The sequence below is a fragment of the Glycine max genome, chromosome 11 (assembly GCF_000004515.6).
Source record: "Glycine max cultivar Williams 82 chromosome 11, Glycine_max_v4.0, whole genome shotgun sequence".
NCBI lineage: Eukaryota > Viridiplantae > Streptophyta > Magnoliopsida > Fabales > Fabaceae > Glycine > Glycine max.
In genome coordinates this window covers 38,835,898-38,859,598 of record NC_038247.2, presented here as the reverse complement: position 1 = coordinate 38,859,598, position 23,701 = coordinate 38,835,898, and the positions used below count along the sequence as shown (strand labels likewise).

Genomic DNA, 23,701 nt, shown 5'->3' with positions numbered 1-23,701 from the left:
CAAATCTTAATTAGTATATACTACATACTATATAGCTTATACTTTTGTACCCAAGAAGCACATTTGGGCACTTCCCCTTTTAATGAATTTCCAATGAACATTTCATTTCAAGACCAGTAGTAATCTGATAATAAAGGTTGAATAAAGAAAAAGAGACAACATCCGATGGATGTGGCTCAGTTGGCAACACCCTTGAGTTTGAGGAGGAGGACATGAGTTCATTCCTCTCAAAATACATTATTGGAAAGGAACGATGAACTTTAAGTGACACAAAGATCCTAATTACTGTGATTTTTTTTTACAAAAAAGACTACTATTAGAGGAGATGTGAACACTCTACTACACCAGCCTGAAGAGTCTCTCTTGGAGTTCAATTTGCCACGAAAGGCAAGTTGAGAAAAACTGAGAAACTAGAAAGAGACAAAGCTATTATAAACTTTGTTTCCACTTGACCTGTTTGGGCCCACAGTGGAGTGTATTGTATGTATGGGTTGAACTCGAATTGCATGTTGGCCTTTCCCGTGGGGCAATTGTGGTTGTGGTTGTGGTTGTGTGCTGTTCCCACCAAGTCTTGGATTGGATAGAGAAATTACATTTCCCAAGGGACAATTCCTTCTTCAAAGATGTGGATTTTTTTGCTTTATTATTATTTTTTAATTTAAAATTTTAGGAGGAAGGCATGGTGCTTGAAAAGTTCAGACTCAAAATATACTTAGAGAGGATTTAAATTACTTCATCCAAGTAAATGAGTAAAGGTTTAAACTCGCAACCTCTCAAGATGTAAGATTTTAACTTGATTCACTCGATTAACCACTTCTAGTTCTATACGCTCAGATGTGATGCAACAAATCTGGTGCAATCCCAGCCGTGCTGCTACTTGTGGCTAAATTGGTATTAAATGGAAACATTGGGTTAGATTGATTTTATAACAACAAAGTCTTATATTCACCAAAAAAAAAATTAAGAAAGTCTTATCTCACCAAATTAGGTAGATGATACAATGTCATTTGACACTATTAAAAATTAAAATTTTCAAAATATTACTTAGTTTAAGATCTTTTTTATGATCTTTTCCGACGTCCTTTTCGTTTTTTTTTTCTTTTTATCGGATTAAAAATCATCCCATCTATTCTTTTAATTGATGTCTCTTGTGTTTTTTTTTTTTACATGTTCAAACCATTTAACTGTTATTTTATCATCTTTTTTAATGGATGTTATATCAATGTCCTCTCATTTATAAGAGAAAAACAATCAATATAATTTAATCATATTTGTTATAATATCGTTTAAATTAATTTAATTAACAATGTAAGTGTGTTTATTTATTTTAACTTGATATGAATTGGATTGATTTTTTTTTTTACCTTAATTCAACAGGATACATTAATACACAAATATACATTCAAAGTATAATTTCAATTTTTGTAAACCCTCGTACATATCTTTCATTTCTACAAATAAAAAGAGTATAATTTCAATTAATTAGCAATCTATCCGAAATACATTGAATGACATTTGATTCAACACATTTTCATGGCCAAAAAACTGTTTCTAGATTTCTTGGATAACAATGTTTTTGTGAATTATTTCGTTTTATCTTTTTTCTTACATGCTTGTGTAAAAAAGTTGCATAAAAATTCTATTTATAAATTTTGTAAAATAAAATTTATCATCACACAATGATATTTAATTACTTGAAAATAATTTATCATCACACGATTTATATATATAAAGTGCATTATAATCAAATATTAATAAGTACTATTTAAAAAAATGATAAAAAAAAGTTTAAATATTCCAAATTAAATAAAACCAAGTTTATAAAAAGTAAAAAAAAACGTAATTAGTATTTTTTTTAATTTTTTTCTTTAAAAAAGTATTTTTTGTATTTATTTTTCGATATTGAGAAGTATGAGTATAAAACTTGAGAAGGAAGCAATTAGAACATTTTAACGTAGGCCGACTCACTAGTGAGTTGCTCTTCTCCTCAATGCTACTAAAAAATTGTTTATCGTTGAGAAACACAAGAAACCTAGAATTTTTAAGGAGGAGAATTTCTTATATTTTTGTTTGTAGAAAAAAAAATGGTGTGTGCGTTTCCTTTTGCCACGTGTATGGCCTACTTTCCTCCCAATTATTATTATTTGAATTAAAAAAAAAAGCAAGAAAATTGATACGGATAAGGAAGAGTATTCAGTGTCTCGTGTAGAATAATCAATGGAAGTAGGAATGTCTCTGAACGCGCTGGTTCGTCTTCCTCTCTCGAATTCACGCTTCCACGACGATGCTGCTCCGATGATTATTAGGCACTCTCTGTTTTCGAGCCGAAAGCAACAGCAGCAGCAGCAGAGTTATAAGGTTCCACAGCGTCATCAAGTGTTCGTGGTTGAAGCCAAGGGCAAAAAGGGAATGATGTCTCGTCAATTTCAGCGCAATGCTCCTCCTCCTTTACCCAAGATTGAAGACGATGGCAATCCCAAATTCGTCATCTTCATTCGCATGGCCAATGTAATCTTACAATACCTTACCATTTCTTAATTGATTATATATTTATGCCTAACCTTGCTTCGCAGGTATACCTTTGGTACCCTCTTAGTATCGTATCAGGCGGCACCACTGCTAAAATAATGGTTGCAGCTAAAGATAATTTTCTCGGCAAGTATATCTACAAAGACACTCTTGATAGAAATCTCGCTGCTGTTATCTACAGAGTAAGATTCAGCCCCCCCCCCCCCCTTCAATTTTTTTATTTTATATTTTATCTCTGTGTGGCTTGTGATACTGCTATATAATGCTATTAATGTTTATTTAATAGGAAATTTGAAGAATTTAATTCATTTAAATACTCCAACATTTTATTTATGTTGATTAGCGTGTTTTATAATTTATATTTTATTGCATTGGTATTTGGTAACCAGAGGCAACTAATATGTTAATGGAAGAAGTGAATTTTTTTTATGAAATTGATTAAAAAAAAAAAAGAAAGAAAGATGAAAGGGGGCATTCCGAGAATTGAACCTGGGACCTCTCGCACCCTAAGCGAGAATAATCATACCACTAGGCCAATGCCCACCTTGGTTGAAGTGAATTGTTATAACATTGTGAAGCATTTTCTGAATGGAATATGTGCTACCTTTGTGAAATTTACTATTGTCATTTTAAAAATGAATAATGCTTGGTTTGTGATAGCATCAAGCACAACACATCTCATCTATATCTATGTGAGATGGTAAAATTATAGTGCATTTAGGTGAGTGTTTGCAAAATTGATTTTGAAGCAAAATGGTTTATGTTTTCATTCTAAATAGAAGCAAGTTAGCAATAAAACTATATATATAATTTTTTATTCAATGCATAGGCATTTATCTAAAATCATATTAGTTGATATTTCAATGTGATTTTGGATAATTCAAAGTGAATCCGAACATGAACAGGGTGTACGGGTTTGTATGATTTGAGGAGAGATTAACTTTTTGGATGACATTATTCTTAAAAAATTGATGAGTTGTGAGTCCTTTATCACCGGGTTTGGATATTTATTCAACAATGATTTATCACATGACTACATGAGAGTTCATTCATAAGCATAAAATAAGCTAAACACAGTTTATTTTGTTTAATTTCACTGTAAAATTCATTGAAATAAAAGAAGAATTAATAGCAGAGTCAGAAGCTGGTTTCAGATGTCCAAATAAGCTCTCTTTGTAAGTTCTTCCAAACAAAATAGAGATCTTGTGTAATCACTATACCAGTGTGCTTTCTTAGTTTTGTGTTGTCCTGTATTTGTTATCTACCGAGGAAGCTTTTTCCCCATTTTCTGTCTGTGTGCCTACTGCCATATAAAATTACTTTTATGCTAATTTTTCTATAATAGCAACTTTGGGGAAGGGAATTCATTTACAAACATGTTATTTCTGTCTCCCTCTTATGTTGCTAAGCGTTTTTTATATTTTACTTTTGTGTTATATGGCATGGGTCGGAGAGGTAACTAATATGTTAATGGAAGATGTATATTTTTTTTAATGAAATTGAAAGAAAAAAAAGGGAAAAGGGGCATTCCGAGAATTGAACTCGGGACCTCTCGCACCCTAAGCGAGAATCATACCACTAGACCAAATGCCCACCTTGAACAAATTAAATTATTATAACAATGTGAATATTTTCTTATTGGCATATGTTCTGCCTCAATTAAATTTACTGTTGTCATTTTAAAAATGAATACTGCTTGGTTTGTCTAATTGTCTCAGTATGGAGCACAACACGTCACATCTATATCTATGTGAGATGGAAAAATTAGAGTGTTGGGTGTTTAGGAAATGAGGTGAGACCAACTAGACATATATCAGGTGATGTGCTCTTAAAAAATTGATGTTTGTTTGGTCCCTTAAGCCCACGTTTGGCTATTTATTCAACAAATATTTATCACGAGAGCTCATTCATAAGTTGATCAGCATGATCCTGAAGCTTACTAAAATTAGCTAAACAAAGTTTGTGTTGTTAAATTTCACTGTGAAACTCGTTGAAATAAATTAGCAAAAGCCAATAGTAAAGTCATAAGCTACTTTCATGTCCAAATAAGCCCTTTGTAAGTTCTCCCAAAAACACAAGAGATCTTGTGTAATTACTAATTACTAGGCTGTGCTTTCTTAATTTCTCATTGTCTTGTTTTTGTTACTGACTCCTTTGCTTCAATTCAAATAGGATGAGAAGGAGGTACAGAAATCTGCATTCAAACAGTACCGTGTATTGCGAACAGCTACTGATTTCAGATACGGCTACAAACTTGTTGTAATGCACCTATACTTTCTTTTATGCTATATCTCAATAAATGTTTTATATCCAATTTCACTTTTTACAGAGTTGAAATTTTATACATTACAGAAGTTAGAAGACCATTCCCATTTTTTTAACTGTTTTGTATGATGAATTTACAGGAGAATGGCAATATAAGAGCTGCACTTTCTACCACTGATGTTATTGAGGTAACATTCTTGACATGTTTGTTGTTGCTTGTTATAATCATAATGTTTTTTGAAGTTTCACACAGAATTTTAAACCTCTCAGCATTAGAGATGTATATCGTTGGATTTGAGATTTATATTTTTGACGCTTGTAGATTGATAATAGTCTACATTATAAAATGTATACTTTCTACTTAATTGTATGTTTTTTTTATCAAAATATTCGGGAAGAATATTTTGATACTTTCTCTCTAATATATTATGTTTGCATATCTAAATTGAAGCTTCCAACACAAGATAAACTAAAAACCGTGCTTGACAAAGTGAAAGACTTTTTTGGAGATGCAAAGGAATCTTTTGGAAAGATAACATCATTGGGCACTACTGAAACAGAGGAGTCAGAGGAAGACACAAAAGAAAAAGCCAAGTGAGTTTTACATCTTATTGCCTGAAGAGAAACTCTCAATATTGATTATCAGAGGAATTTCATCTTTTTTTCCCTATTTTCTTCTAGATTTACCTCCACTTCATCATTATGGTGCAACATTTGATGGAGTATATCCAATTTTATGCACTTCTATGAACATGATTCAATTAGTTTTTTTAAAAAAATAACATTATTCAATTTACATGAACATGGTAGGTAATTTCAAAATTTCTGATGGCTTAGATTATTTTTGTGCCAATGCCAGGGTTAAAGGATGAAACTATAGCTGGAAATGATTTGCTTGAATTGTTATGAGTAGCCTGTGGCCCTATGAGATCAGAAAGCTCAATTATGTTTATGGATTGGTTAATGGGGAAACTTCTGTGCACAACAATGCTACTCCAGGTTTTGTTCTTAGATCTGTAACCATCAAAATTGTTTTATATTCTGCAGAGTGAACACCATCTTTACGATACTGATTGATCACTCGTGTATGTTGTAATCCATGATGCTTTGGAATGGATAGCATGTAGGATGACATGTAATGGCACCGTTATCAGTTCAAGAGATTCCTGGAATTGTTGTGTAAATTACGGGTTGTAATATCTATGCATTTTATTTGACAGGAATTTACTTAGAGATTGCATTTCAACTAGACCAATTTACTCTAGAATTGTGATCTTCTAAACTCGATGCAATCTGGAAAATTTGTAGAATTCACAACGTATGTTCGTCTTATGGCTATAGTATTAGCTAGCTGTTTATGTAAATTATATTTGCACATAAAAACGATAAGCTAAAGTATAATATTCACGTGCGATTAACCCTTGAATTTTAAGAACGAGTTATTTACATAAGCTTCTTGATTTTTATTTTTTTTTATTAAACTGGGGAAAAATAACAAGACTATTCTAAGATATCCCTCAGCAAGAGTTTGAGGAGGATCATTTCAAAAACAAAAACGTTGGGTTTGCCGAACCACATTAGAAAGAAAGTGAGCAATAGTGCAGGGCCATTTCTTGATTTGCCTTCTCGTTCTTCTTCTTGTTTGCTAAATAATGGTGGAATAACATATCTTAGGAAAGAATTCTGAAATAATTAAATTTCTATTTTATTAGATAAAAATCTAAAATTAAGTTAAAGAGGCAAGATTTTAAAATTAAGGAAAGAATTATGAAAATAAATTATAAATTATTTAAATGAAAGCATACAATTTATACATGTGCCAATTTAAAAATGGTATATTATAATTATAATTTTAAAATTTAATTCAAAATTAAATTAGCATTAACTAAATTGAAGTAATGGTATTAAAAAAAGAGATACTTAATTGATGATAAATTACGTGAATTAATGAAAAGCTAGTTTCTAAAAATCTTTTATTTAATAATAAATATTGAGATATATTTATAATATGGAAATAGGTCAATTTAATATGAAATAAACCTTTTTGCAATCTTAGAAAAGAATATGCTAAAATATAAACCCTTTTAGAAATTATTCGGATAGCTAGAAGAAATTTCTAGCAGAAAAAAGAGAGACTTTTTTCTTCTTCAGTTAATATGGGAGGTTTCGGTTTGTATCCGACTCTTGCAAATTGTGGTCCAAAATATGTCAATCTTATTCGATTAAGTGAAGATTGAAACACCTCATTTTTTTAGTAAATTGAAACACCTCATTATGAGGTGGAAACCATTATGGATAAATCTTATGTGGCACTGCATTACTGCACGTTTTCAAAATTTAAGTATTTAAACGAATGAGATAAAGTTTAAGGAGGTAGGTTATATTTTATATTAATTTTTATACTTCAATTATTTAAAGAAAAAAAAATGAAAAACGTTATTTTATTATAGTAATGTAAACTTAATTTTTTTATTCTAAAAAATTATTTTTTTTATAAAATTGCTTGAAATTTTAAAAAATCATTACTATTGTATAATAAATTAGCCCAATTTTAATAAGTTTATACATAAAAACTTAATAAGAGAAAAAGACAAGACGGAAATATATATATATATATATATATATATATATATATATATATATATATATATATATATATATATGAGTGAAAATTATGTATATATATTTTAATAAGTTTATGTATGAGTGAAAATTAACTTTTTAGAAAAGCTAAAATTATTTAGTATCTCGTTAATGTTAACTTCTACATAAGTTAGTTTTAATTTATAATTTTTTTCATTTTTTTCTATATGTGTTTGTGGTGAAATTTATCTTAAAAAGACTTAAATTGAGTGATTCACTTTAAAAAAGAAATAAAAACTCTCAACAAATCCATAAATTTTTATCATTAGTTCATTTTTATATTAATAATTATAACCATTGTTTCTTATTTTTCTCTTAAAAACAACCATTAATATTAAAATCTAGTCCCTTAATTTTCTCACCAAATATTCGGATTTTTATTTTTCTATTTAAGGTAAAATGCTCCTCACTTTGAGGAGCTTCATTCTAATGTACAAATCAAAATCAGACATGGTATTACCGAGTGTGTATAGTAGATTTGTAGTGAAGATTGGATATGGAACGCCTCTCATATAAAACGTGGTCAAAAGCTTATCTAACAAGATCAAAAGGTGGAAAGGATCTGCTATAAGAATGTCTGGTTCCGGAAAATTCTGGAAAGCAAAATAATGCTTCAAATTGGAATCTCAATGTTAACCCATGACCCCACTTTATGCTGCCGATGATGTCGAGCTTTCCAGAATTCTCTATCTCTCGTTGTCCAAATTTCTATATATTTCATTTCACACCACTCCCACTTCATCTAAACATTGACAACCTTAATAATTTATTCTGTTTGTGGTCTCACTAGCTAGAAACAACATCACTACACACAAATGGCACATACTTTATCCACTAATCTGGCTCTTAACCTTCCCACATCGAGGTATGTTCGTCCCTCGAGACCAACCCAGGTGAAGCCCATGAAGGTCATGATGGGTGATGCAAGAGAAAAGCTAGAACATGTCCATGTGCCTAAACACAACAAGCACCACCAGCCCCTCCCCAAAAACAAAGTTGCTCCTACCCCACCCGTAGGTAATTAATTAAGCTCAATCACTCTTTCACATAAATTATTATATACATTAAATTCTAATTGAGCTATTCAACTTACAAGTAAAATTAATAAAACTCAATTATGTTTCAGCTAAAAATTTGTTTTAGATCTTGTTCACCTTTGGATCGACCTTGAATCATATAATAGTCCTATGTCCACGTATAAGTTGAAATTGTTCTAAACGATATATTAATTTCTGGCACTCTGTGGATTTGTATATGCTATGTTATTGACTAAGTGCAAACTTAATTATTCTTCTTCTTAATTTTCTAGTTAGCACTAAATATATGACTATATACTGTGTATTAATTCAGTTAACATGGGGAATTGAATAAACGCAGGGTTGTGGGATCGATTTCCTACGGCAAGGACAGTGCAAGAGATGATGGAGACGATGGAGAGAATGATGGAGGACCCTTTTGCATTTAGCACACTTGAGTGGCCTTCATCACCCCTTCCAAGTGAGGGAGTGGGAGGGTATCGAAGAAGGGGAAGGGCACCATGGGAAATTAAAGAGTGTGAGAGTGAATACAAGATGAGGTTTGATATGCCTGGGATGAACAAGGAGGATGTGAAGGTGTGGGTGGAGGAGAAGATGCTTGTGGTCAAGGCTGAGAAGGCACAAAAGAAGAAGCAAGAGAATGAGATTGTGGAATTACAACAAGAAAAGCAGCAAGAAGAGGAGGAATGGTCTGCTAAGAGTTATGGTAGGTATAGCAGTAGGATTGCTTTGCCTGATAATGTGCAGTTTGAGAATATTAAGGCAGAGGTTAAGGATGGTATGCTTTACATAACCATACCCAAGGCTACCAGCTACTCCAACATCCTTGATATCCAAGTTCAATGATTCATTTTGTTTTGAGGTCTTTTCTTAGTTTTTTTGTTTTGGATTTTCCACATGTCTCTTCCTTTGGAGACAATCCTGTTAGAGGTATGATCAGATATTAAATATAAACATCTTTTTTAACAGAGATTTAAACATTAATTTATCACTTTATGAAAGACTAACCTCTTCTCTTAGACCTAATTATTGGTCTTTTATTAGTTTGATAGACAACTTTCCTCTAAATAAATAGAAAATATGTGTAGATATTTTTTTTTTAATACTTGTTACTTATCTTTGCTCTGCTAAAGACCCTGCAATGAATAATGTTATGATTAAAATGGTGTAAGTAAGGGATAATTTTCAGTCATAAACTAAAATTAGATTTTATGTTGAGTGAAGTCAACCACAAATTTTAAAACTTGCGCTGGGTAACAATGAATGGCAAAATTTTAGGGAAAAAAAAATCAAATGTGTATTTATTGTTATGATCAGTCAATCAAGACTAATACGAATGAACAACCTAAATTATTATGACGTGCTACTCAAAGAAATTATGTAGATTGCACTTGCAGCATGGGATAACTCAATTGTTAGTTGTGACACTGCCTAACTATTTCATAATCTGGTTTAATCGTATGCTCTTGCAATTTGAAAAAGAACTGAACTGTGATAATTACGAAGAGAGTTTCGCTCTCACTTGAATTGAAATTATTAACTTTTTTAGTTTATATGATATTGAACACTCGATTCACAATACTTTGTGTTTGTAAGAGAAGAATCTGAATTTTATCCTTAAAGAATAATCTCATAATCAATAAAAAAAATCAAAGCTTATGAAAATTTATTGGTGTAGGACTGAAGAGTTTAAGATCCTAATTATAGTGATATGAAATAAAAAAATATGATATTAGAGAGTAATTAATAAAATAATTAGTTGTTTAAGAAAGCAATTATTTGCTTTTCATTTTTTTATTCGATTATATTGTCATACAAAATGTTTTTTTTTCAGTCAGACGGTGGGAATTATTTAATTAATGAATTTGACAAGAATATAAAAATATATCATGTATAAGACATCATGATAAGGGTGTGTTTGATTTATTGTTTTAACATATAAACTGAGATTTATTTCTTAAAAAAAATTACACTTATTTTTTTTTTGGACAAATCATTTTTTGGGATTAGCTGAACGTGATTTTCACTCAAAGAATTTACTTAAAAACTCGTTTTTCTCTTACTTTTTCGTTACTTCAAACATAAATCAAATTACATTAAATTTGTAACTAAACCTAACTGTAAAGTTCAACCAACACATAAAGCGGCAAGGTAATGAGATTATTATCTCAAATTACTCTAATAGACACACCATCTTTATTATGTCAAAGTTAATTGATTTTCAACATAAGTCAACACATAAAGCGGCAAGGTAATGAGATTATTAGAGTGATTAATTTTAAAAAGTCAAAATAAAAAAAAAGATATTTGCATAATCAAAAGCTGATTGTGATAAAAAATTTCTGAGTGATTCATTATGATAATTATTTTTTGGTTTAATTGATTCAACGGTGTCAATCAATTTCTTTAAATATCACAAATGCAGTGATATATATATATATATATATATATATATATATATATATATATTAACAAGAATAATATTAGTATAGGGAAAAGAGACACTAAAATTGAATTTAAGTATATGAAAGACTCAATTGATACAATTAAAATATGAAAAACTAAAATTGTATATTTGTGATACATAACAAATCAAAAGTACTAATCAGTTTTGCTTTTTAAAAAAATTAATTTTAATTATTATGAATTTTTTTCACAATTTTTTTATTTTATTTTGCTTTATTTTTTTTAAATCGTAAACAAATTTATTAATTTAATTATTAAATAAATAATTTTAATTTTACTTGTTATTAATTTTATTTAATATGTTATATATTTTTCTAGTGTTTTATTATTTAAAATATATTATTTTTTAAATATTATTTTATTTAAATATTTTTATTTATTTAAAATTTAGATAATATTTTATTTAATATGTTATAACTTATTAACACATTAAACCCTAAAATAATAATAAGAGTTGCAATATTCTAATATGTAATATTATAAAATTTGAAAAAAAAGTAAATAGTCAAGTCATGGAGAGGCTCACGACTTTACTAGCCTCCATGACAGTCCATTCCTCTCCATGCACCAATCCTAGCTGTCCAAATTAAAAAAAATATTATGACTTTGAAGTTACAATACAAAAAAAAAAAACTTTTCAAATTCGTAAAATAAAATAATTACATTAAAATCATAAATAATTTTACGACTCTAGTTTTCTTTTTTAAAAAAAGATTACAACTTTTTTTAAAAAAATTATGACTTCAGTTTAAAAAAAAATAAAAATCATAATACTTAGTACGATTTATTTCTTTTGATAAATAATTTAAAAACAACTCATATGAAAAAAAAGAAAAAAAAATACCCTTTTGGGTAAAAAAGCCGCCGGCACGTTGTTGGGCTGGCCTGGATGTAACAACCATAATTGCAGAAATGGCCGTTGGAGATTATTATTTATCTATACTTGATTTAGATCTACCTCCGCTTATATTTCCTTGGTCCAAATTCAAACTATAATAACAGTCCTACTTTGGTAAAAAAATAAAAAATAACAATCCTACTAAATTAACCATAAAAAATATTATTTAATATGATCTTATGAATTCTTTTTGTAGGAAGCTAATTATTGTTTGGACCGTGAATAAAGTTGTGTTTGTTTAGTCAATACACAATAAACAAATAACATATCTACTAATAATGTAAAAAAACATTATAATGTTATTTCATCACTAATTATCATTTATAACAAGTTTATTTATTAAAAATAATTGATTAATAGTATAATCTCTTACTGCAATCCTATTAAACTACTATTTACAAAATAATCTTTGACCAGTATTGAAACATGTTAACAACATATTTTTATTAATAATTAAAAACTGACAAAATTTGTGAAATGCATTTAATATTTAAGGAGTCTCATTTATAATTTTAACCAATAATACAAAAGTATCTAAGCAAATCTCCATTAGCAAATATAATGTTACCAACCCTCAACTTCTCATTATTGACCAAAACCCACATTTATTAGTAAAGTTCATCACAAATAATTTTTTTCATTTTTTATACATAAGACTCAATTATGTAATTCATCAAAATTAAAAAAAAAATAATTAATTTAGTTGATAATAATAATATTTCTTTTAAATTTATAATATTTTTTAAGATTATCTTTGTAATTAATACTTCTATCTTTTCTAGTTGCTTGTCAATACATTTTATCTTTTATTTAAATTAGGAATATTTTTAATATAAAAATAATTAATATAATAAATATTATAAATTGAGTCTTATAAAAAAATACAATAATTTTAAATTTTTATTTTATAAATAAGAATGAAAGGAGTAATATTTGAAAAAAATGGAATAATTTTTTTTAGTTGAAAAAATGGAATGTCAATGCAACAGGAAAAAAATCTAACGGCCAAAAATGAAAAATAAAAGAAAAAGAAAAAGATTAGGAAAACTAGACGTTAGGGAAAAGAGGATTAGCACAAAATAAATTCAACATTGTGGGCCAAATCCGTAAAATAAAATTAAAAAAAAAAGTGTCCTTATGACACGAAGATTCATATTAGGGCCAGAATCCAGGTCGTGTCCAATTCATACCCCAACCAAGGAGCCTAGTGAGTCAGTAGTATAAATACCAAACTAAAATTTAAAAACCTCAACGTTACTCAAACCGATATAAAAATAAAGCGGTTCCATTTTTTCTTTTCTCCATATGCCATTGAGATTTTGTGTATTGGGAATTATATTTATTGGACCGTTTAATTTGTGATTCACATTAATTTCTCAAGCACCAGAGTTTTTAGATTCACTCTTCTGAATGTGGTTGTAGTGAGAGAGAAAAAAAAGAGGCCAAAATTGTTTGTTTGTTTGTTTGTTGAGTAAGGGTTTTGCGTTGCGTTATGGCTGAATCATCGGCGTGTCTTGTTCGATCCTTCTCCTCTCCCGCAGAAACTACTTGTTACGAGGTGAGTTTTTTTTTTTTTTTTTGGTTTCGTAATCTCAACTTTTTATGTTTTTTTTTTGTTGCGTTGGTTACTGAGAATTGGTGTTATGCTATGTTTGGTTTTTGGTTGTTGAGAGAATGAGAGGGAGGTTGTAGTGTCTGTAACTGCATTTTGTTTCGATTTTAGATTTTTTTAGAATTGCGTTTCCTTCTGCAACTTAACTATTCAGTTAAAAGCGTTGGTATAATTATACCATGCACTGAACTGTAGAACTTCTCGCCGCCTTCATTTTATGGATTCATTTGCCAAAGTTTTGAAAATTTCTATAATTCAATCTCACGTTGTTTTTGTCGAGGAAAGCAACCACGCATGGGTTTCGATGTCACTGGTAAATTCATCAATGCTATTGTTCTGTTATGGATATATATATATATACATTTTTAATTTAAGATTTATATCAATATTACGATTTTGCAGTTTCTTCTGCAGTGTTGAGTCTGTGGTGTGGTGACTTGTTATATATATTGGTATTTATTTATTTTTTATTTTCTTTGTGATTCCAGGGTAACCCCATTCTTGCGCTTGGAGAATCTATCTCGTTTGGGAGGTTTATGACAGAGAGCCTGGATTGGGAGAAATGGTCAACATTTTCACACAATCGCTACGTAGAAGAAGCCGAGAAATATTCCAAGCCGGGTTCTGTTGCCGCTAAGAAAGCCTACTTTGAGGCTCATTACAAAAGAAAGGCTGCAGAGCGAGCAGCTGCTGTGATCCAAGAAGCAAACGCTCAGGCTAATGGAACTTTTGAGGCACAAGTTCATGAAGGAAACTGTGCCGATTCATCCTCTGAGACAAGTTCAAATGTGGAAAACACTGTGGCCGCCAATGAACAGCCGGATAATGAAACTGTTAATTACCAAGTTGTTGAATGTGCTGATAGAGACCAACATAAATGTGATGCCCGACAAAGTGATTTGGACATTTCTAATGTGGAAGGAGCAGAGGATGTGCCGCGTCATCACACTGCTACGGATCTTAATGTGGAAAGTTGCAGATTTGTTGATAATTCTAATTCTAACCAGCTTTATCTTGTTGAGGACAATACAGATATTGCTGTCCCTGCAGAAGAGATGACACTAGATCATGTAAATCTATGCTTTCTCTTCTTTGTTTTTATGTGATTTCCTTTTGTTTCTTCTGATGAGTAAATTTATAATTTTGGCAACTCTTCACATTTATCATACTGATGCTGCAGGTTCCTGTTGATCAGGAAGTTTTGGCTTTGCCTGTCAAGGGAAGAGAAGTAAACTCTTCTCCAAAATTATCAACCAAAACTGGGGTTGCCAATCATTCTCGTTCTTTTGATGAAAGGAAGGCTGCTGTGCCACCCAGAAGTGGAATAAACAGTGGTCCGATGGGTAAGAAGTCTGTTGGAGGCTTAGTTGAGAAGAAGAGACTAACTGCACAGTCAGTCCACATGTCAATCAATCTTCCATCTGGTACCGGTGAAACACGCAAAAGAACTGCTGCAGCTTCACAGTCCAGAAATGGCTTAAACAATTTTTCAACAAGTAAGAAGTCTGTTGGAGGGTTGGTTGAGAAGAAAAGAATAACTGCACCATCACTTTACATGTCAATCAATCTCCCATCTGGTGCCGGTATCACAAGCAAAACAGCTACTGTAGTTACTAAACCCAGAAATGGAATAAACTTTGCTGCAAAAAGTTTGAAGTCTGTTGGAGACTCAGTGGAGAAGGGACCAACTAAAAGGTCACTCCACATGTCAATCAATCTGCCTTCTGGTGCAGGTGAAACAAGTAAAACAGCTTCAGTGTTGGAACAGAACAGAATTAAAAAAAATCATTCCAACATTCCAAAAAATAATCCAGGGGCGTTGCGGACATCGACAAAGGTATTAACATATCCACTTTTTTTTTGTACCTACATTTACATCAGTGGTTTTTCTGGAGAAATTAAAAACATTTGAAATGGTACACTTGCTAGTAAATTATGCTGGTTGCTAAAGATTTTTCCCCCTTCTTTAGGTATCTCATGGTTTGCTAAATCAAGCTTCAGCTAATCCCCCTTCTCGGGATAGAAGGTATGTTGCCTTCTGAGCCTCCTTTTTTTAAAGTTGTGTGTTTAAATATCTTCCTTGTTAGTTATGTATGTTGCCTTCTGAGCCTTCTTTTTTTAAAGTTATGTGTGTTTAAATATCTTCCTTGTTAGTTATGTATGTTGCCTTCTGAGCCTTCTTTTTTTAAAGTTATGTGTGTTTAAATATCTTCCTTGTGAGCTATGGCTTCAGCTGTGTGCATCATTAGAAAATTTCACTGACATAATCAAATTTGTGTATGCCAGGACTGAAAGACCACTTAATAAGTCTGTATCTTTAATGTACACTTTTGTGGGTTGCTAAATTTAATGAATCTCTGTTTGCTGCTCCATTAAGAGCTACAAACTTTTGCTAACAAGCATGCTTTCACTTTTTGAAATTCAGAATAAAAAGTTCAAACATCCATAAAAATATGCGAGGTCTCATTTATACTTTTTTGTTGTTGTTGCATAAATGTGGGAACAGCTGCCTGAAATCTTCAAGCCCCACCAAAAGCAACCCCCAATCAGCTACCATATCTGCACCTTTTAGATTCAGAAGTGAGGAAAGAGCAGTTAAACGCAAAGAGGCAAGTTCTTTTCCTTGCCCCTTAAATTAGCCGTGCAATTTATGGTAGAACTATAGGTCTTACTGGCTTTCCCTTTTTTTTTTCTTTTCTGTATTTCAGTTCTTGCAGAGGATGGATGAAACTAAATCCAAGGAAGAAGAGAAAGTTAAGTTGCAAAGGACTCTCAAGGTGAATAATTTTATAATAACGGTTCTGCTGGTACATGATTTACCTTTTCTCTAGGCAAAACTATTGGTGCCAATAACTGATAGAAAAATGTTATAAAGCTGGAATTTGATCTGATATATAAGCAAGTAATTCTTAAATGTATGTTTCTTTTTTCTTTTGTGCTGATGGCCCTGTGGCACTACAATTTAGGAATAAAGGAGTTAGTCAAGAGTCAAGACATAGCTTCATAATTCATTTTCAACTGCTCTTTATTGCTTAATAAAAAGGCGATTCAACATCTTTAATTTGATGTTGATGCAGGGTAAAACAGAGCATGATCACAAGAAGCTGCAGCAGAGCAGTGGCTCTATATCCAAACTTAATGAAGACAAGCCTGGTGAATCACAATCTCCAAGCAATCAGACTAGAAAGGTATATTTACTTATTACATCTGATGTTGAAAATAACTCCATTGACTAAATGCTATTTAACAGCAACAGCAACCATAAATTTTGTTGAACCTTTGATTAAATGATGCCCTTTTGTTGAATCATCTTGATGCTTCTGTGCCGGATTAGCTATAAGTCCTTGTTTGTGGCTTTTTTTTTTTTATATTCTAAAGGATGTTGCTTGTCAATCAATTCTGTTCACTTTACAAAGGCTTTATGACCAATGACCATCACAGTTCCACATAATCTGTCAACCATTAATCTCTGTTGGTTCATTCCTACCTGGAGATGCTTTCAACTTGTGATTTATAATATTGTACTTGCATTTTCTTTGATTTTGGGTGATGCTTTCAACTTGTGATTTATAATATTGTACTTGCATTTTCTTTGATTCTGGGTGATGCTTTCAACTTGTGATTTATAATATTGTACTTGCATTATCTTCTGTTTTGACCTTTTAATTTTATTTATTTATTCTTTTCCAGATCTCGCTTACGCTGCCCCGGTCACCAAAACTTGGGAGGAAAGCAAGTTCTAGTTCTAGCACAGTCCAGGACAAAAGCTTAGGAAATTCATGGAAGCCTCCTATCAGCACCTCCAAGCGTACTACAGAAAAAAATAACCGAACAACACGGCAATCAGTAACTTTATTATCAAATAATACAAGAGAAAATGCTTCACCAAATATTCAGCAATGAGAACAAGGAGCATCTGACTGAGCATGTGATCTGAAGAAAAAAGCTGTCAAAGAGACTGAAAACACTAGTGTTTAGACAGCCTAAAATACCCCGATGTGTTCACATTTAGAAGGATAATTTTGTAGTCTTTTGTTAGTTATATCTAGGACTCAATAAGTTTTGACCTAGGAGCATTAGCATATATGTTGAAACCTAAGTTTGTAAAAAAATAGGTTTAGGCTATATACGTAAAGGTAAATAGGACTTGTATTACCTTTAGTTGCATTCAACTTTGATTCGCCACTTTGTTACGCACCATTCAAATATTAAGCGTTGAGGACATGAATATATTTTTTTTCTGTGAGTGTGTTTTAAGAATTTTACCCGTACATAAAAGAGTGCGGTTCATGGATGTGCTGCGTTCCCTTTTTTCTTTTTGTCCCCCATAGACCAAAAGGTAGTACTTCCTACCTAAAGGGAAAGAGGAGTTCAATGTTTATTCTTGTAAATTTAAGACAATAATGATTTACACTTAGAGCATTTAGTACCCTTATTACTGTTGAGAAAATCTCTTTAAGCTTCTCTATTTAACTTTTTCTGCTCATTGCTTGCCTTCTAAAACTACTCTTCCAATCAATCACTTCAAAGTTTGTTCCCGTGAACTATGCGCACGGCTCCTAATTTTCAGCTAGTACCATATGATTATCATGTAAAAATGTACATAATTAAATATACGCAAGTTCCCTTGAGGCAAGACTTCGTTTACATGTGTTTGGCTAGAGGCAATCTATTATTTACACTTTACACTATAATATGCAATTAGACTATTCCTGCGTCACCCATTTCTTTTAAAAAAAATAAAATCTTGTTTACACGTTCTTTTCATTACATTATTGTTGGTAATTTTTTTTATGCGAGTCTTACCAAATTATTTGAGTCCATTTTATTTCAGTAAAAACTCAAACGAAGTTCATTCAATAATATAATATGTTGAAAAACAGTTTGCCAAATAATGCGAGTTAGTAGCACTTTTATCTTTTTTACTTTAAGCAAGAATAAATAAGAAGGAAACAAGCTTATTAAGTAAGCTCAATACTTGTCAGCACCCATTTTTATACATACTGCAATATATATCTAAATCCTCGATGATTGGAAAAAAGAATACCCCAACCCTTGAGGTTGAAATTCTCCAATAAAGATGTAGTTAGCTACAAGAAACACTAAATTGTCCTTTCATGAGTAAATTTTGATTTTTGTTGAAGATGCAGGAAAGGCAAAGCAGATCATGCTATGAATAGACCTTGATCTATAACTGAGTAATCAGCTGAATCATATAAGTGTGTTGGAGCTTCTGAAATAAGTCCTGGATCATAATATTCAGACATTCCTATATTCTGCAGACTGAAGTTCATATTATTATAGCATTCACCTTGTAGCCAATAGAAATGCAAGTCCTCATCCAATGATGGTGCAGAAGCTACCTCACCTCCCAAAAGAAGGTTGCTTTGGTAAATTTCCAGATCAGAAATGCTACTGAGATTATTATATCCCTGTGTTTTCAATCCAGAATTTGTGGTGGAAATGGGTTCTGAAGATTGACCATTCATAATAAGACTTCCTGGTTGAATAGGAAAGGTGCCAACTGCATTCCCTATTGAACTCACAGAATTGGCATAATCATTCTTGTAATCTGCAAACAAAGGTTTTGGCTCTTTACAAGCAGCAACCTCTTCCTCCGTTATCAAGGGAGCGGAACTAATTGAAGCAACTGATTGTGATTGATCCACTTGGATGTGTTGCTGCTGCTTACCATGTAATGGCAACTGATTGAAGCTATCTTCTAAATGAACAATTGACTTGTGTTCTTCTTTGAGTTGCATGTGTGGAACTTCAGTCCAAGTGTATGGTGTTGGCATGGAACAATCAAATACTGCATGGTTTTCTTCTGACTCCAGAGGGGCAAAAGTTTGATTAAGGCCAACCCTTAAACTCTCTCTCATATTTGTGTCAGCAATGTTACCAGTCAAAATCCTTCCTTTTTTCGCTATGGTGGACTGTGAAACAATTCCCTTGGGATCCGCTTCGTGACTTTTAGTTTCCACATTCTGAAGTTGTAATGATCCATCCGAATGATTGTAGCTGTCAATGGCAACATCGTTTTGTTGCTGGTTGTTTACTGAGTTCTGAAAACCAAAACTTCTCATATCTTTTAAAGGAAAATCTGAATGCTTCAATCCACTTGAGGAAGATCTCTGATCGTTTTCTTTCTGAATCCTACTCAAATAAAGCCTGTATTTCTGCATAACACAATATTTCTTATTAAGAACCTTAGTTTCAAACTTCAAACTTACAAAACATTATAGAAACATACATTTTTTTTCTATGGAAAAAACTTATATACAGTTCTATAGGTTTTTTAATCTAATTAGAATTGCAGTTTCATCTTAGTAATCTGAGTAATTAAGGTTTGCATTAAAGGATTGTGCAAATTATCAAGATGAAACTTCAATTCTGATTAGAAAATAGTACAAACAGCACATGAGGAATTGTATATAAGTTATGTCCCTTTTCTATCCTATTATTTTCTTTATTGAATTTATGAGAGGATCTGCATCTTCTTGGAGGGCAAGTTTGAGTAAGAAAACCTACATTAGATAGAGATGGACATGCTGAGTAACGTGTAAGTTGTAATGTTTCTGAGAAACATTTGTACAGGACCAATGGTTTGGAGGTTACCACTTACACCCTATTGTATTAAAGTGAAGCTTTGTTGTGATTCTAAGTCTACCAAACGGGGATATAAATGAGATGTAATCATGCATACAGTAAAAAATATTAAAAACTAGATGCTCATTTGAATGAAAGATAACATTCAGGTGTGAAATTATAGCATCACCTGCAAGTGGCTAGCAACGTTCTCTCTAGTCAGCCATGGGACATTCATCAGATCTAGTATTTTCTTCGGCCCCACTTCTGCCAAACAAATATGATTTGTTACAATTTTTTGTGTGCGTGAAAGATATAAGATGTCTGCATGCAACAAAAGATAATGCCTGACAGTCACAATTTAATTCATCGATGAAATGTTAATCATAACAACAAGCTTTATAGAAGTCACAGTGATGATTGCAAATAACACTTTATGCAGAACTTTGAAAAGAAACTTACTATCAAATCCAATCTGATTCACCGCTTTAACAAACTTCTGATGAAGATCCACAGACCAGACTACTCTAGCTTTCTTGGTGGATGATGGATCCAAACATTCTTTGTCATCGTGTTTGTTATCTGCATCTTTTCTTTTCTTTGTTGAGGTAACATCTTCTACCGCAAACAGGTTCCCATCATCTGATAGCTCTGATCCATTTCTCATCAAGTGAATGCTCTCAAAACTCTCAAAACTTTCAAATTCTTTGGCCTCATGTATCCTTTTTCTTAAGACATGCTGCCATATGTTTCTCAGTTCTTTCATCCTTATAGGCTTAAGGAGATAATCACAGGCTCCATGTTGAACACCTTTCATCACCCTGCTTGTTTCCCCATCCACAGACATCACTGAACAGCATTGTAAAGTGTGACTTGTCAGAGCTTGGAGTTTCAATCAATGCGATCAAAGGATTACAATGATATCATATAACTAAAAACTTGAATATATTATTAATAGAGAACTGACTAATGACAGGAAGATCCATCTCAAGCCCAACATGCTCAAGAAGTTTAAAACCATCCATGTCGGGCATGTTTACATCGCTGATCACTATATCATATCCATCCTTCCTTTCACGAAGCAAGCTTAGAGCATGCCTTGCTAAACAACATGTAGTCACTGATGCAAATGATAGAGAAGAGTCAGAATAACATTAAGAAATCAGCCATCATAGCAGAGAATACATAAAAAGTTATGTGTGCTTGCTTTCCAAAATTTTCTATTTGTATGAAATCTCATTCATATGAACAGAGAGACAGATCATAGAGGAAAAAGAAAAAAGCACAGATAGGGGACTGAAAATCAGTAAAGATGTTGACATAACAAAAAGTTTTAAAAGTCTCCAGTTACTGATATCTCTCATATTACCTAAGTTCATGATCACTGTTGCATGATGTAAAGACCACATAACCTGAGACATAAGCTCTTACTGCTACCTATGACATTTAGACTAACCCTCAGAGATGTCTCTTCATATATTATAGCATCTTATTGCAATCATAATATTACTCATTTGGATTGTGCTTCTATTGATGTTTTCTTATCTGAATCATATATAACTATATAAGCACTAAAATCTGGACCTTCCATTTATGACAACAACTTTTTGCAATCTACTGAGAACAAATGCTCAATCTAAGTGAGTTTAGTGCATGTTATTAATGGATGAGTGTGGGATTTCCAACATGGAATATTAGTTCCTAAGATACCATAAATAAACAAGGTCAAGAGACAGTAAATTTAGACCAGGAAGAATCAAATTCGACAAGGGAACTTCTTTATGCTACTCTCTAGATTTTTTTATTATTAACAGACGTGGAAGCACAGAAGATAGAAGCGGAACTAATAATCTGATTATAACCTGCCCCATCTAATAATAACTTCGCAATCTGAACTTCTCTGCAATTCAAGTTTTTGCTTCTTGAAACATGAAAAGGGTCCTCCTTTAAAAAGTTGAAATATCAATTTATCAAGTACTAGTAATAGCTAAAACGAACCCAATTATTTTTTAAAAATATAGCTATAAAAAAATGCTGCAAAAACGTGAGTACTTAGCATTAACTAGCTATTTAAAATTTTAAATGTCATCAGTCTAATAGAAGGATTTGTTTTCCCTAAAAAAAGAAGCACATTCCTTAGAAACTGACCCATGACAAATATGACCACAACCTACCACATACTAAAGCTTAAAAAAAAAAAAAACCAAAACTTGGAGACGCATGATCTCTTAGACTGCATAGTAACAGTTTACAAGAAATTTTTATAGATCTTTAGTACATCAAACTAGCTAATATTGGAAACTTAATCAGCACATAACATAAGTGTCAGTGTGTGGAAAAAAAGGAGCCACTCATGAGTTAAAACATACCAACCTTCATAATTGCACTTTTTGAGCATCTTCTCAAGGATCTTGAGCCACGTTGGATCATCATCCACAACTAGAACTCTCAGACCAGCAGGAAAATCACGTCTTGGGGAAGAGAAACAACCATTATCCATTTTTGCGAGAGAGACACAGAATAGAGGGCCAAGCTAGGATCAGTGTGCTTGTGTTAGTGAGTTCAAAAAAAGGTTGAGTTTGTTTGTGGGGGTTATAATAAGTTAAGGAGTTAAAAAATATCAAAGGAAAGACACAGAAGAGAGAGAGAGAGAGCACCAACACCAACGAATATTGGCGCCGCACAGCTAACGGTCCCTGTGGCGTACGTTAGTATATATCCCTTTGGTTTTGTTTGGTCCTACCTAGCTACAACAATTCAGTTCTATACTACTTGTTATAGAATTGCATTACATTAGTATTATGGGAACTAGGAACAGTGATGCAGTTTTTTTTAAGTTTAATGCCGAAACACGTTGGGCGGCTTTAATTTAAATTGAAAATATATAACCTAACTCGATTGACAACCTATATTAAATTTATGATGACTTGAATTTGATATATGCAGAATACACTTTTAGAGAATAATAATAAACTTTTAAATGTGATTATGTTGAGATTAAATATTAATCTGATAATCAATTTAAATATAATCAAAACTTGTAGGAATACCATTTCACCAAAAACATTAATATAAAAGTGAACTGAACTGAGTGGGAAGATTGTTCAGGCATCCCAGGGAAAGTGAGTGAGGCTTCTTGTCAAAATATGCAAAAGCTATTATTATGTACTATTATACTGAGATAACCTAGGGAAAACAAACAGTGCTTCTACTTTCTACTATACTTCTGGAACCTGCGTTGTGTAGTGCTGCGGTGCAGATGCATTTCTAAAAGCCAGTAAGTGGCACTTTTGCTTATTTGAAGTATATATTTTATATGCTTTGGCTTGTATGGTGTTATCGTTTTGTTTTTAAAAAGGGTTTTAGTGGGACTGTTATCTATGTAGAGTGCTATTTTGGTGTATCAGAATAGTAATTTTTCAATTGAGGCTAAAGGACTAAAAAGCCTTGTGGTTTACCTGTTCTTTCTATTATTAATGTTTGCACCTCAATTCCGCTCAATTATTTAGGATTATTGTATATGAGATATTGTTTATTTTAACTTGCATGAGTCTCCTAATTTTAAATCATCTATCTAAAGTGTTATACACTTTAGCTCGTATATGTTTTATAATTTTATCTTTAAAAAATGTCTTTATGAGTTAAGAGAACAATACTTATGAA

At 31.8% G+C, this 23,701-nt stretch overlaps 4 protein-coding genes and 1 non-coding gene across 8 annotated transcripts; 3 read left to right on the top strand and 2 right to left on the bottom strand.

Annotated features, from left to right (window-relative positions):
* The first annotated feature begins 1,982 nt into the window (after positions 1-1,982).
* On the top strand, positions 1,983-5,736 carry LOC100306628 (uncharacterized). Of its 2 annotated transcripts, NM_001250866.2 has the most exon segments (6): positions 2,213-2,508; positions 2,574-2,711; positions 4,702-4,788; positions 4,935-4,982; positions 5,246-5,388; positions 5,654-5,736. In NM_001250866.2, coding segments are annotated over 6 exon segments (720 nt in total). In that variant the 5' UTR covers positions 2,213-2,217; the 3' UTR covers positions 5,667-5,736.
* On the bottom strand, positions 4,051-4,122 carry TRNAP-AGG (transfer RNA proline (anticodon AGG)). The gene has a single exon. It is a non-coding gene; the product is annotated as a tRNA-Pro (tRNA).
* Positions 5,737-8,177: 2,441 nt separating the features above from the next.
* On the top strand, positions 8,178-9,470 carry LOC100811966 (putative heat shock protein). Its single transcript, NM_001317630.2, has 2 exons — positions 8,178-8,454; positions 8,815-9,470. The coding sequence occupies exons 1-2, from the start codon at positions 8,253-8,255 to the stop codon at positions 9,318-9,320; spliced, it is 708 nt and encodes a 235-aa protein (NP_001304559.2). The 5' UTR covers positions 8,178-8,252; the 3' UTR covers positions 9,321-9,470.
* Positions 9,471-12,851: 3,381 nt separating this feature from the next.
* LOC102668424 (protein WVD2-like 4) lies at positions 12,852-17,691 on the top strand. The gene is made up of 8 exons (XM_006591411.4): positions 12,852-13,396; positions 13,939-14,520; positions 14,631-15,287; positions 15,421-15,476; positions 15,957-16,059; positions 16,159-16,227; positions 16,528-16,638; positions 17,141-17,691. Exons 1-8 carry the CDS (start codon positions 13,331-13,333, stop codon positions 17,351-17,353), a joined length of 1,857 nt encoding a protein of 618 aa, XP_006591474.1. The 5' UTR covers positions 12,852-13,330; the 3' UTR covers positions 17,354-17,691.
* Positions 17,692-18,411: 720 nt separating this feature from the next.
* On the bottom strand, positions 18,412-22,775 carry LOC100797421 (two-component response regulator ARR11). Of its 3 annotated transcripts, none has more exons than XM_006591412.4 (5): positions 22,412-22,775; positions 21,006-21,158; positions 20,501-20,887; positions 20,229-20,362; positions 18,412-19,629 (listed from the first exon to the last, which is right to left on the bottom strand). In XM_006591412.4, the coding sequence occupies exons 1-5, from the start codon at positions 22,536-22,538 to the stop codon at positions 18,616-18,618; spliced, it is 1,815 nt and encodes a 604-aa protein (XP_006591475.1). In that variant the 5' UTR covers positions 22,539-22,775; the 3' UTR covers positions 18,412-18,615. The 3 variants fall into 3 exon arrangements, with proteins under 3 accessions (XP_006591475.1, XP_003537547.1, XP_040862884.1); XM_003537499.5 differs by having other exon boundaries at positions 20,229-20,305; positions 22,412-22,774; XM_041006950.1 differs by lacking the exon at positions 22,412-22,775 and adding an exon at positions 21,408-22,377.
* Between the last annotated feature and the right edge of the window lie 926 nt (positions 22,776-23,701).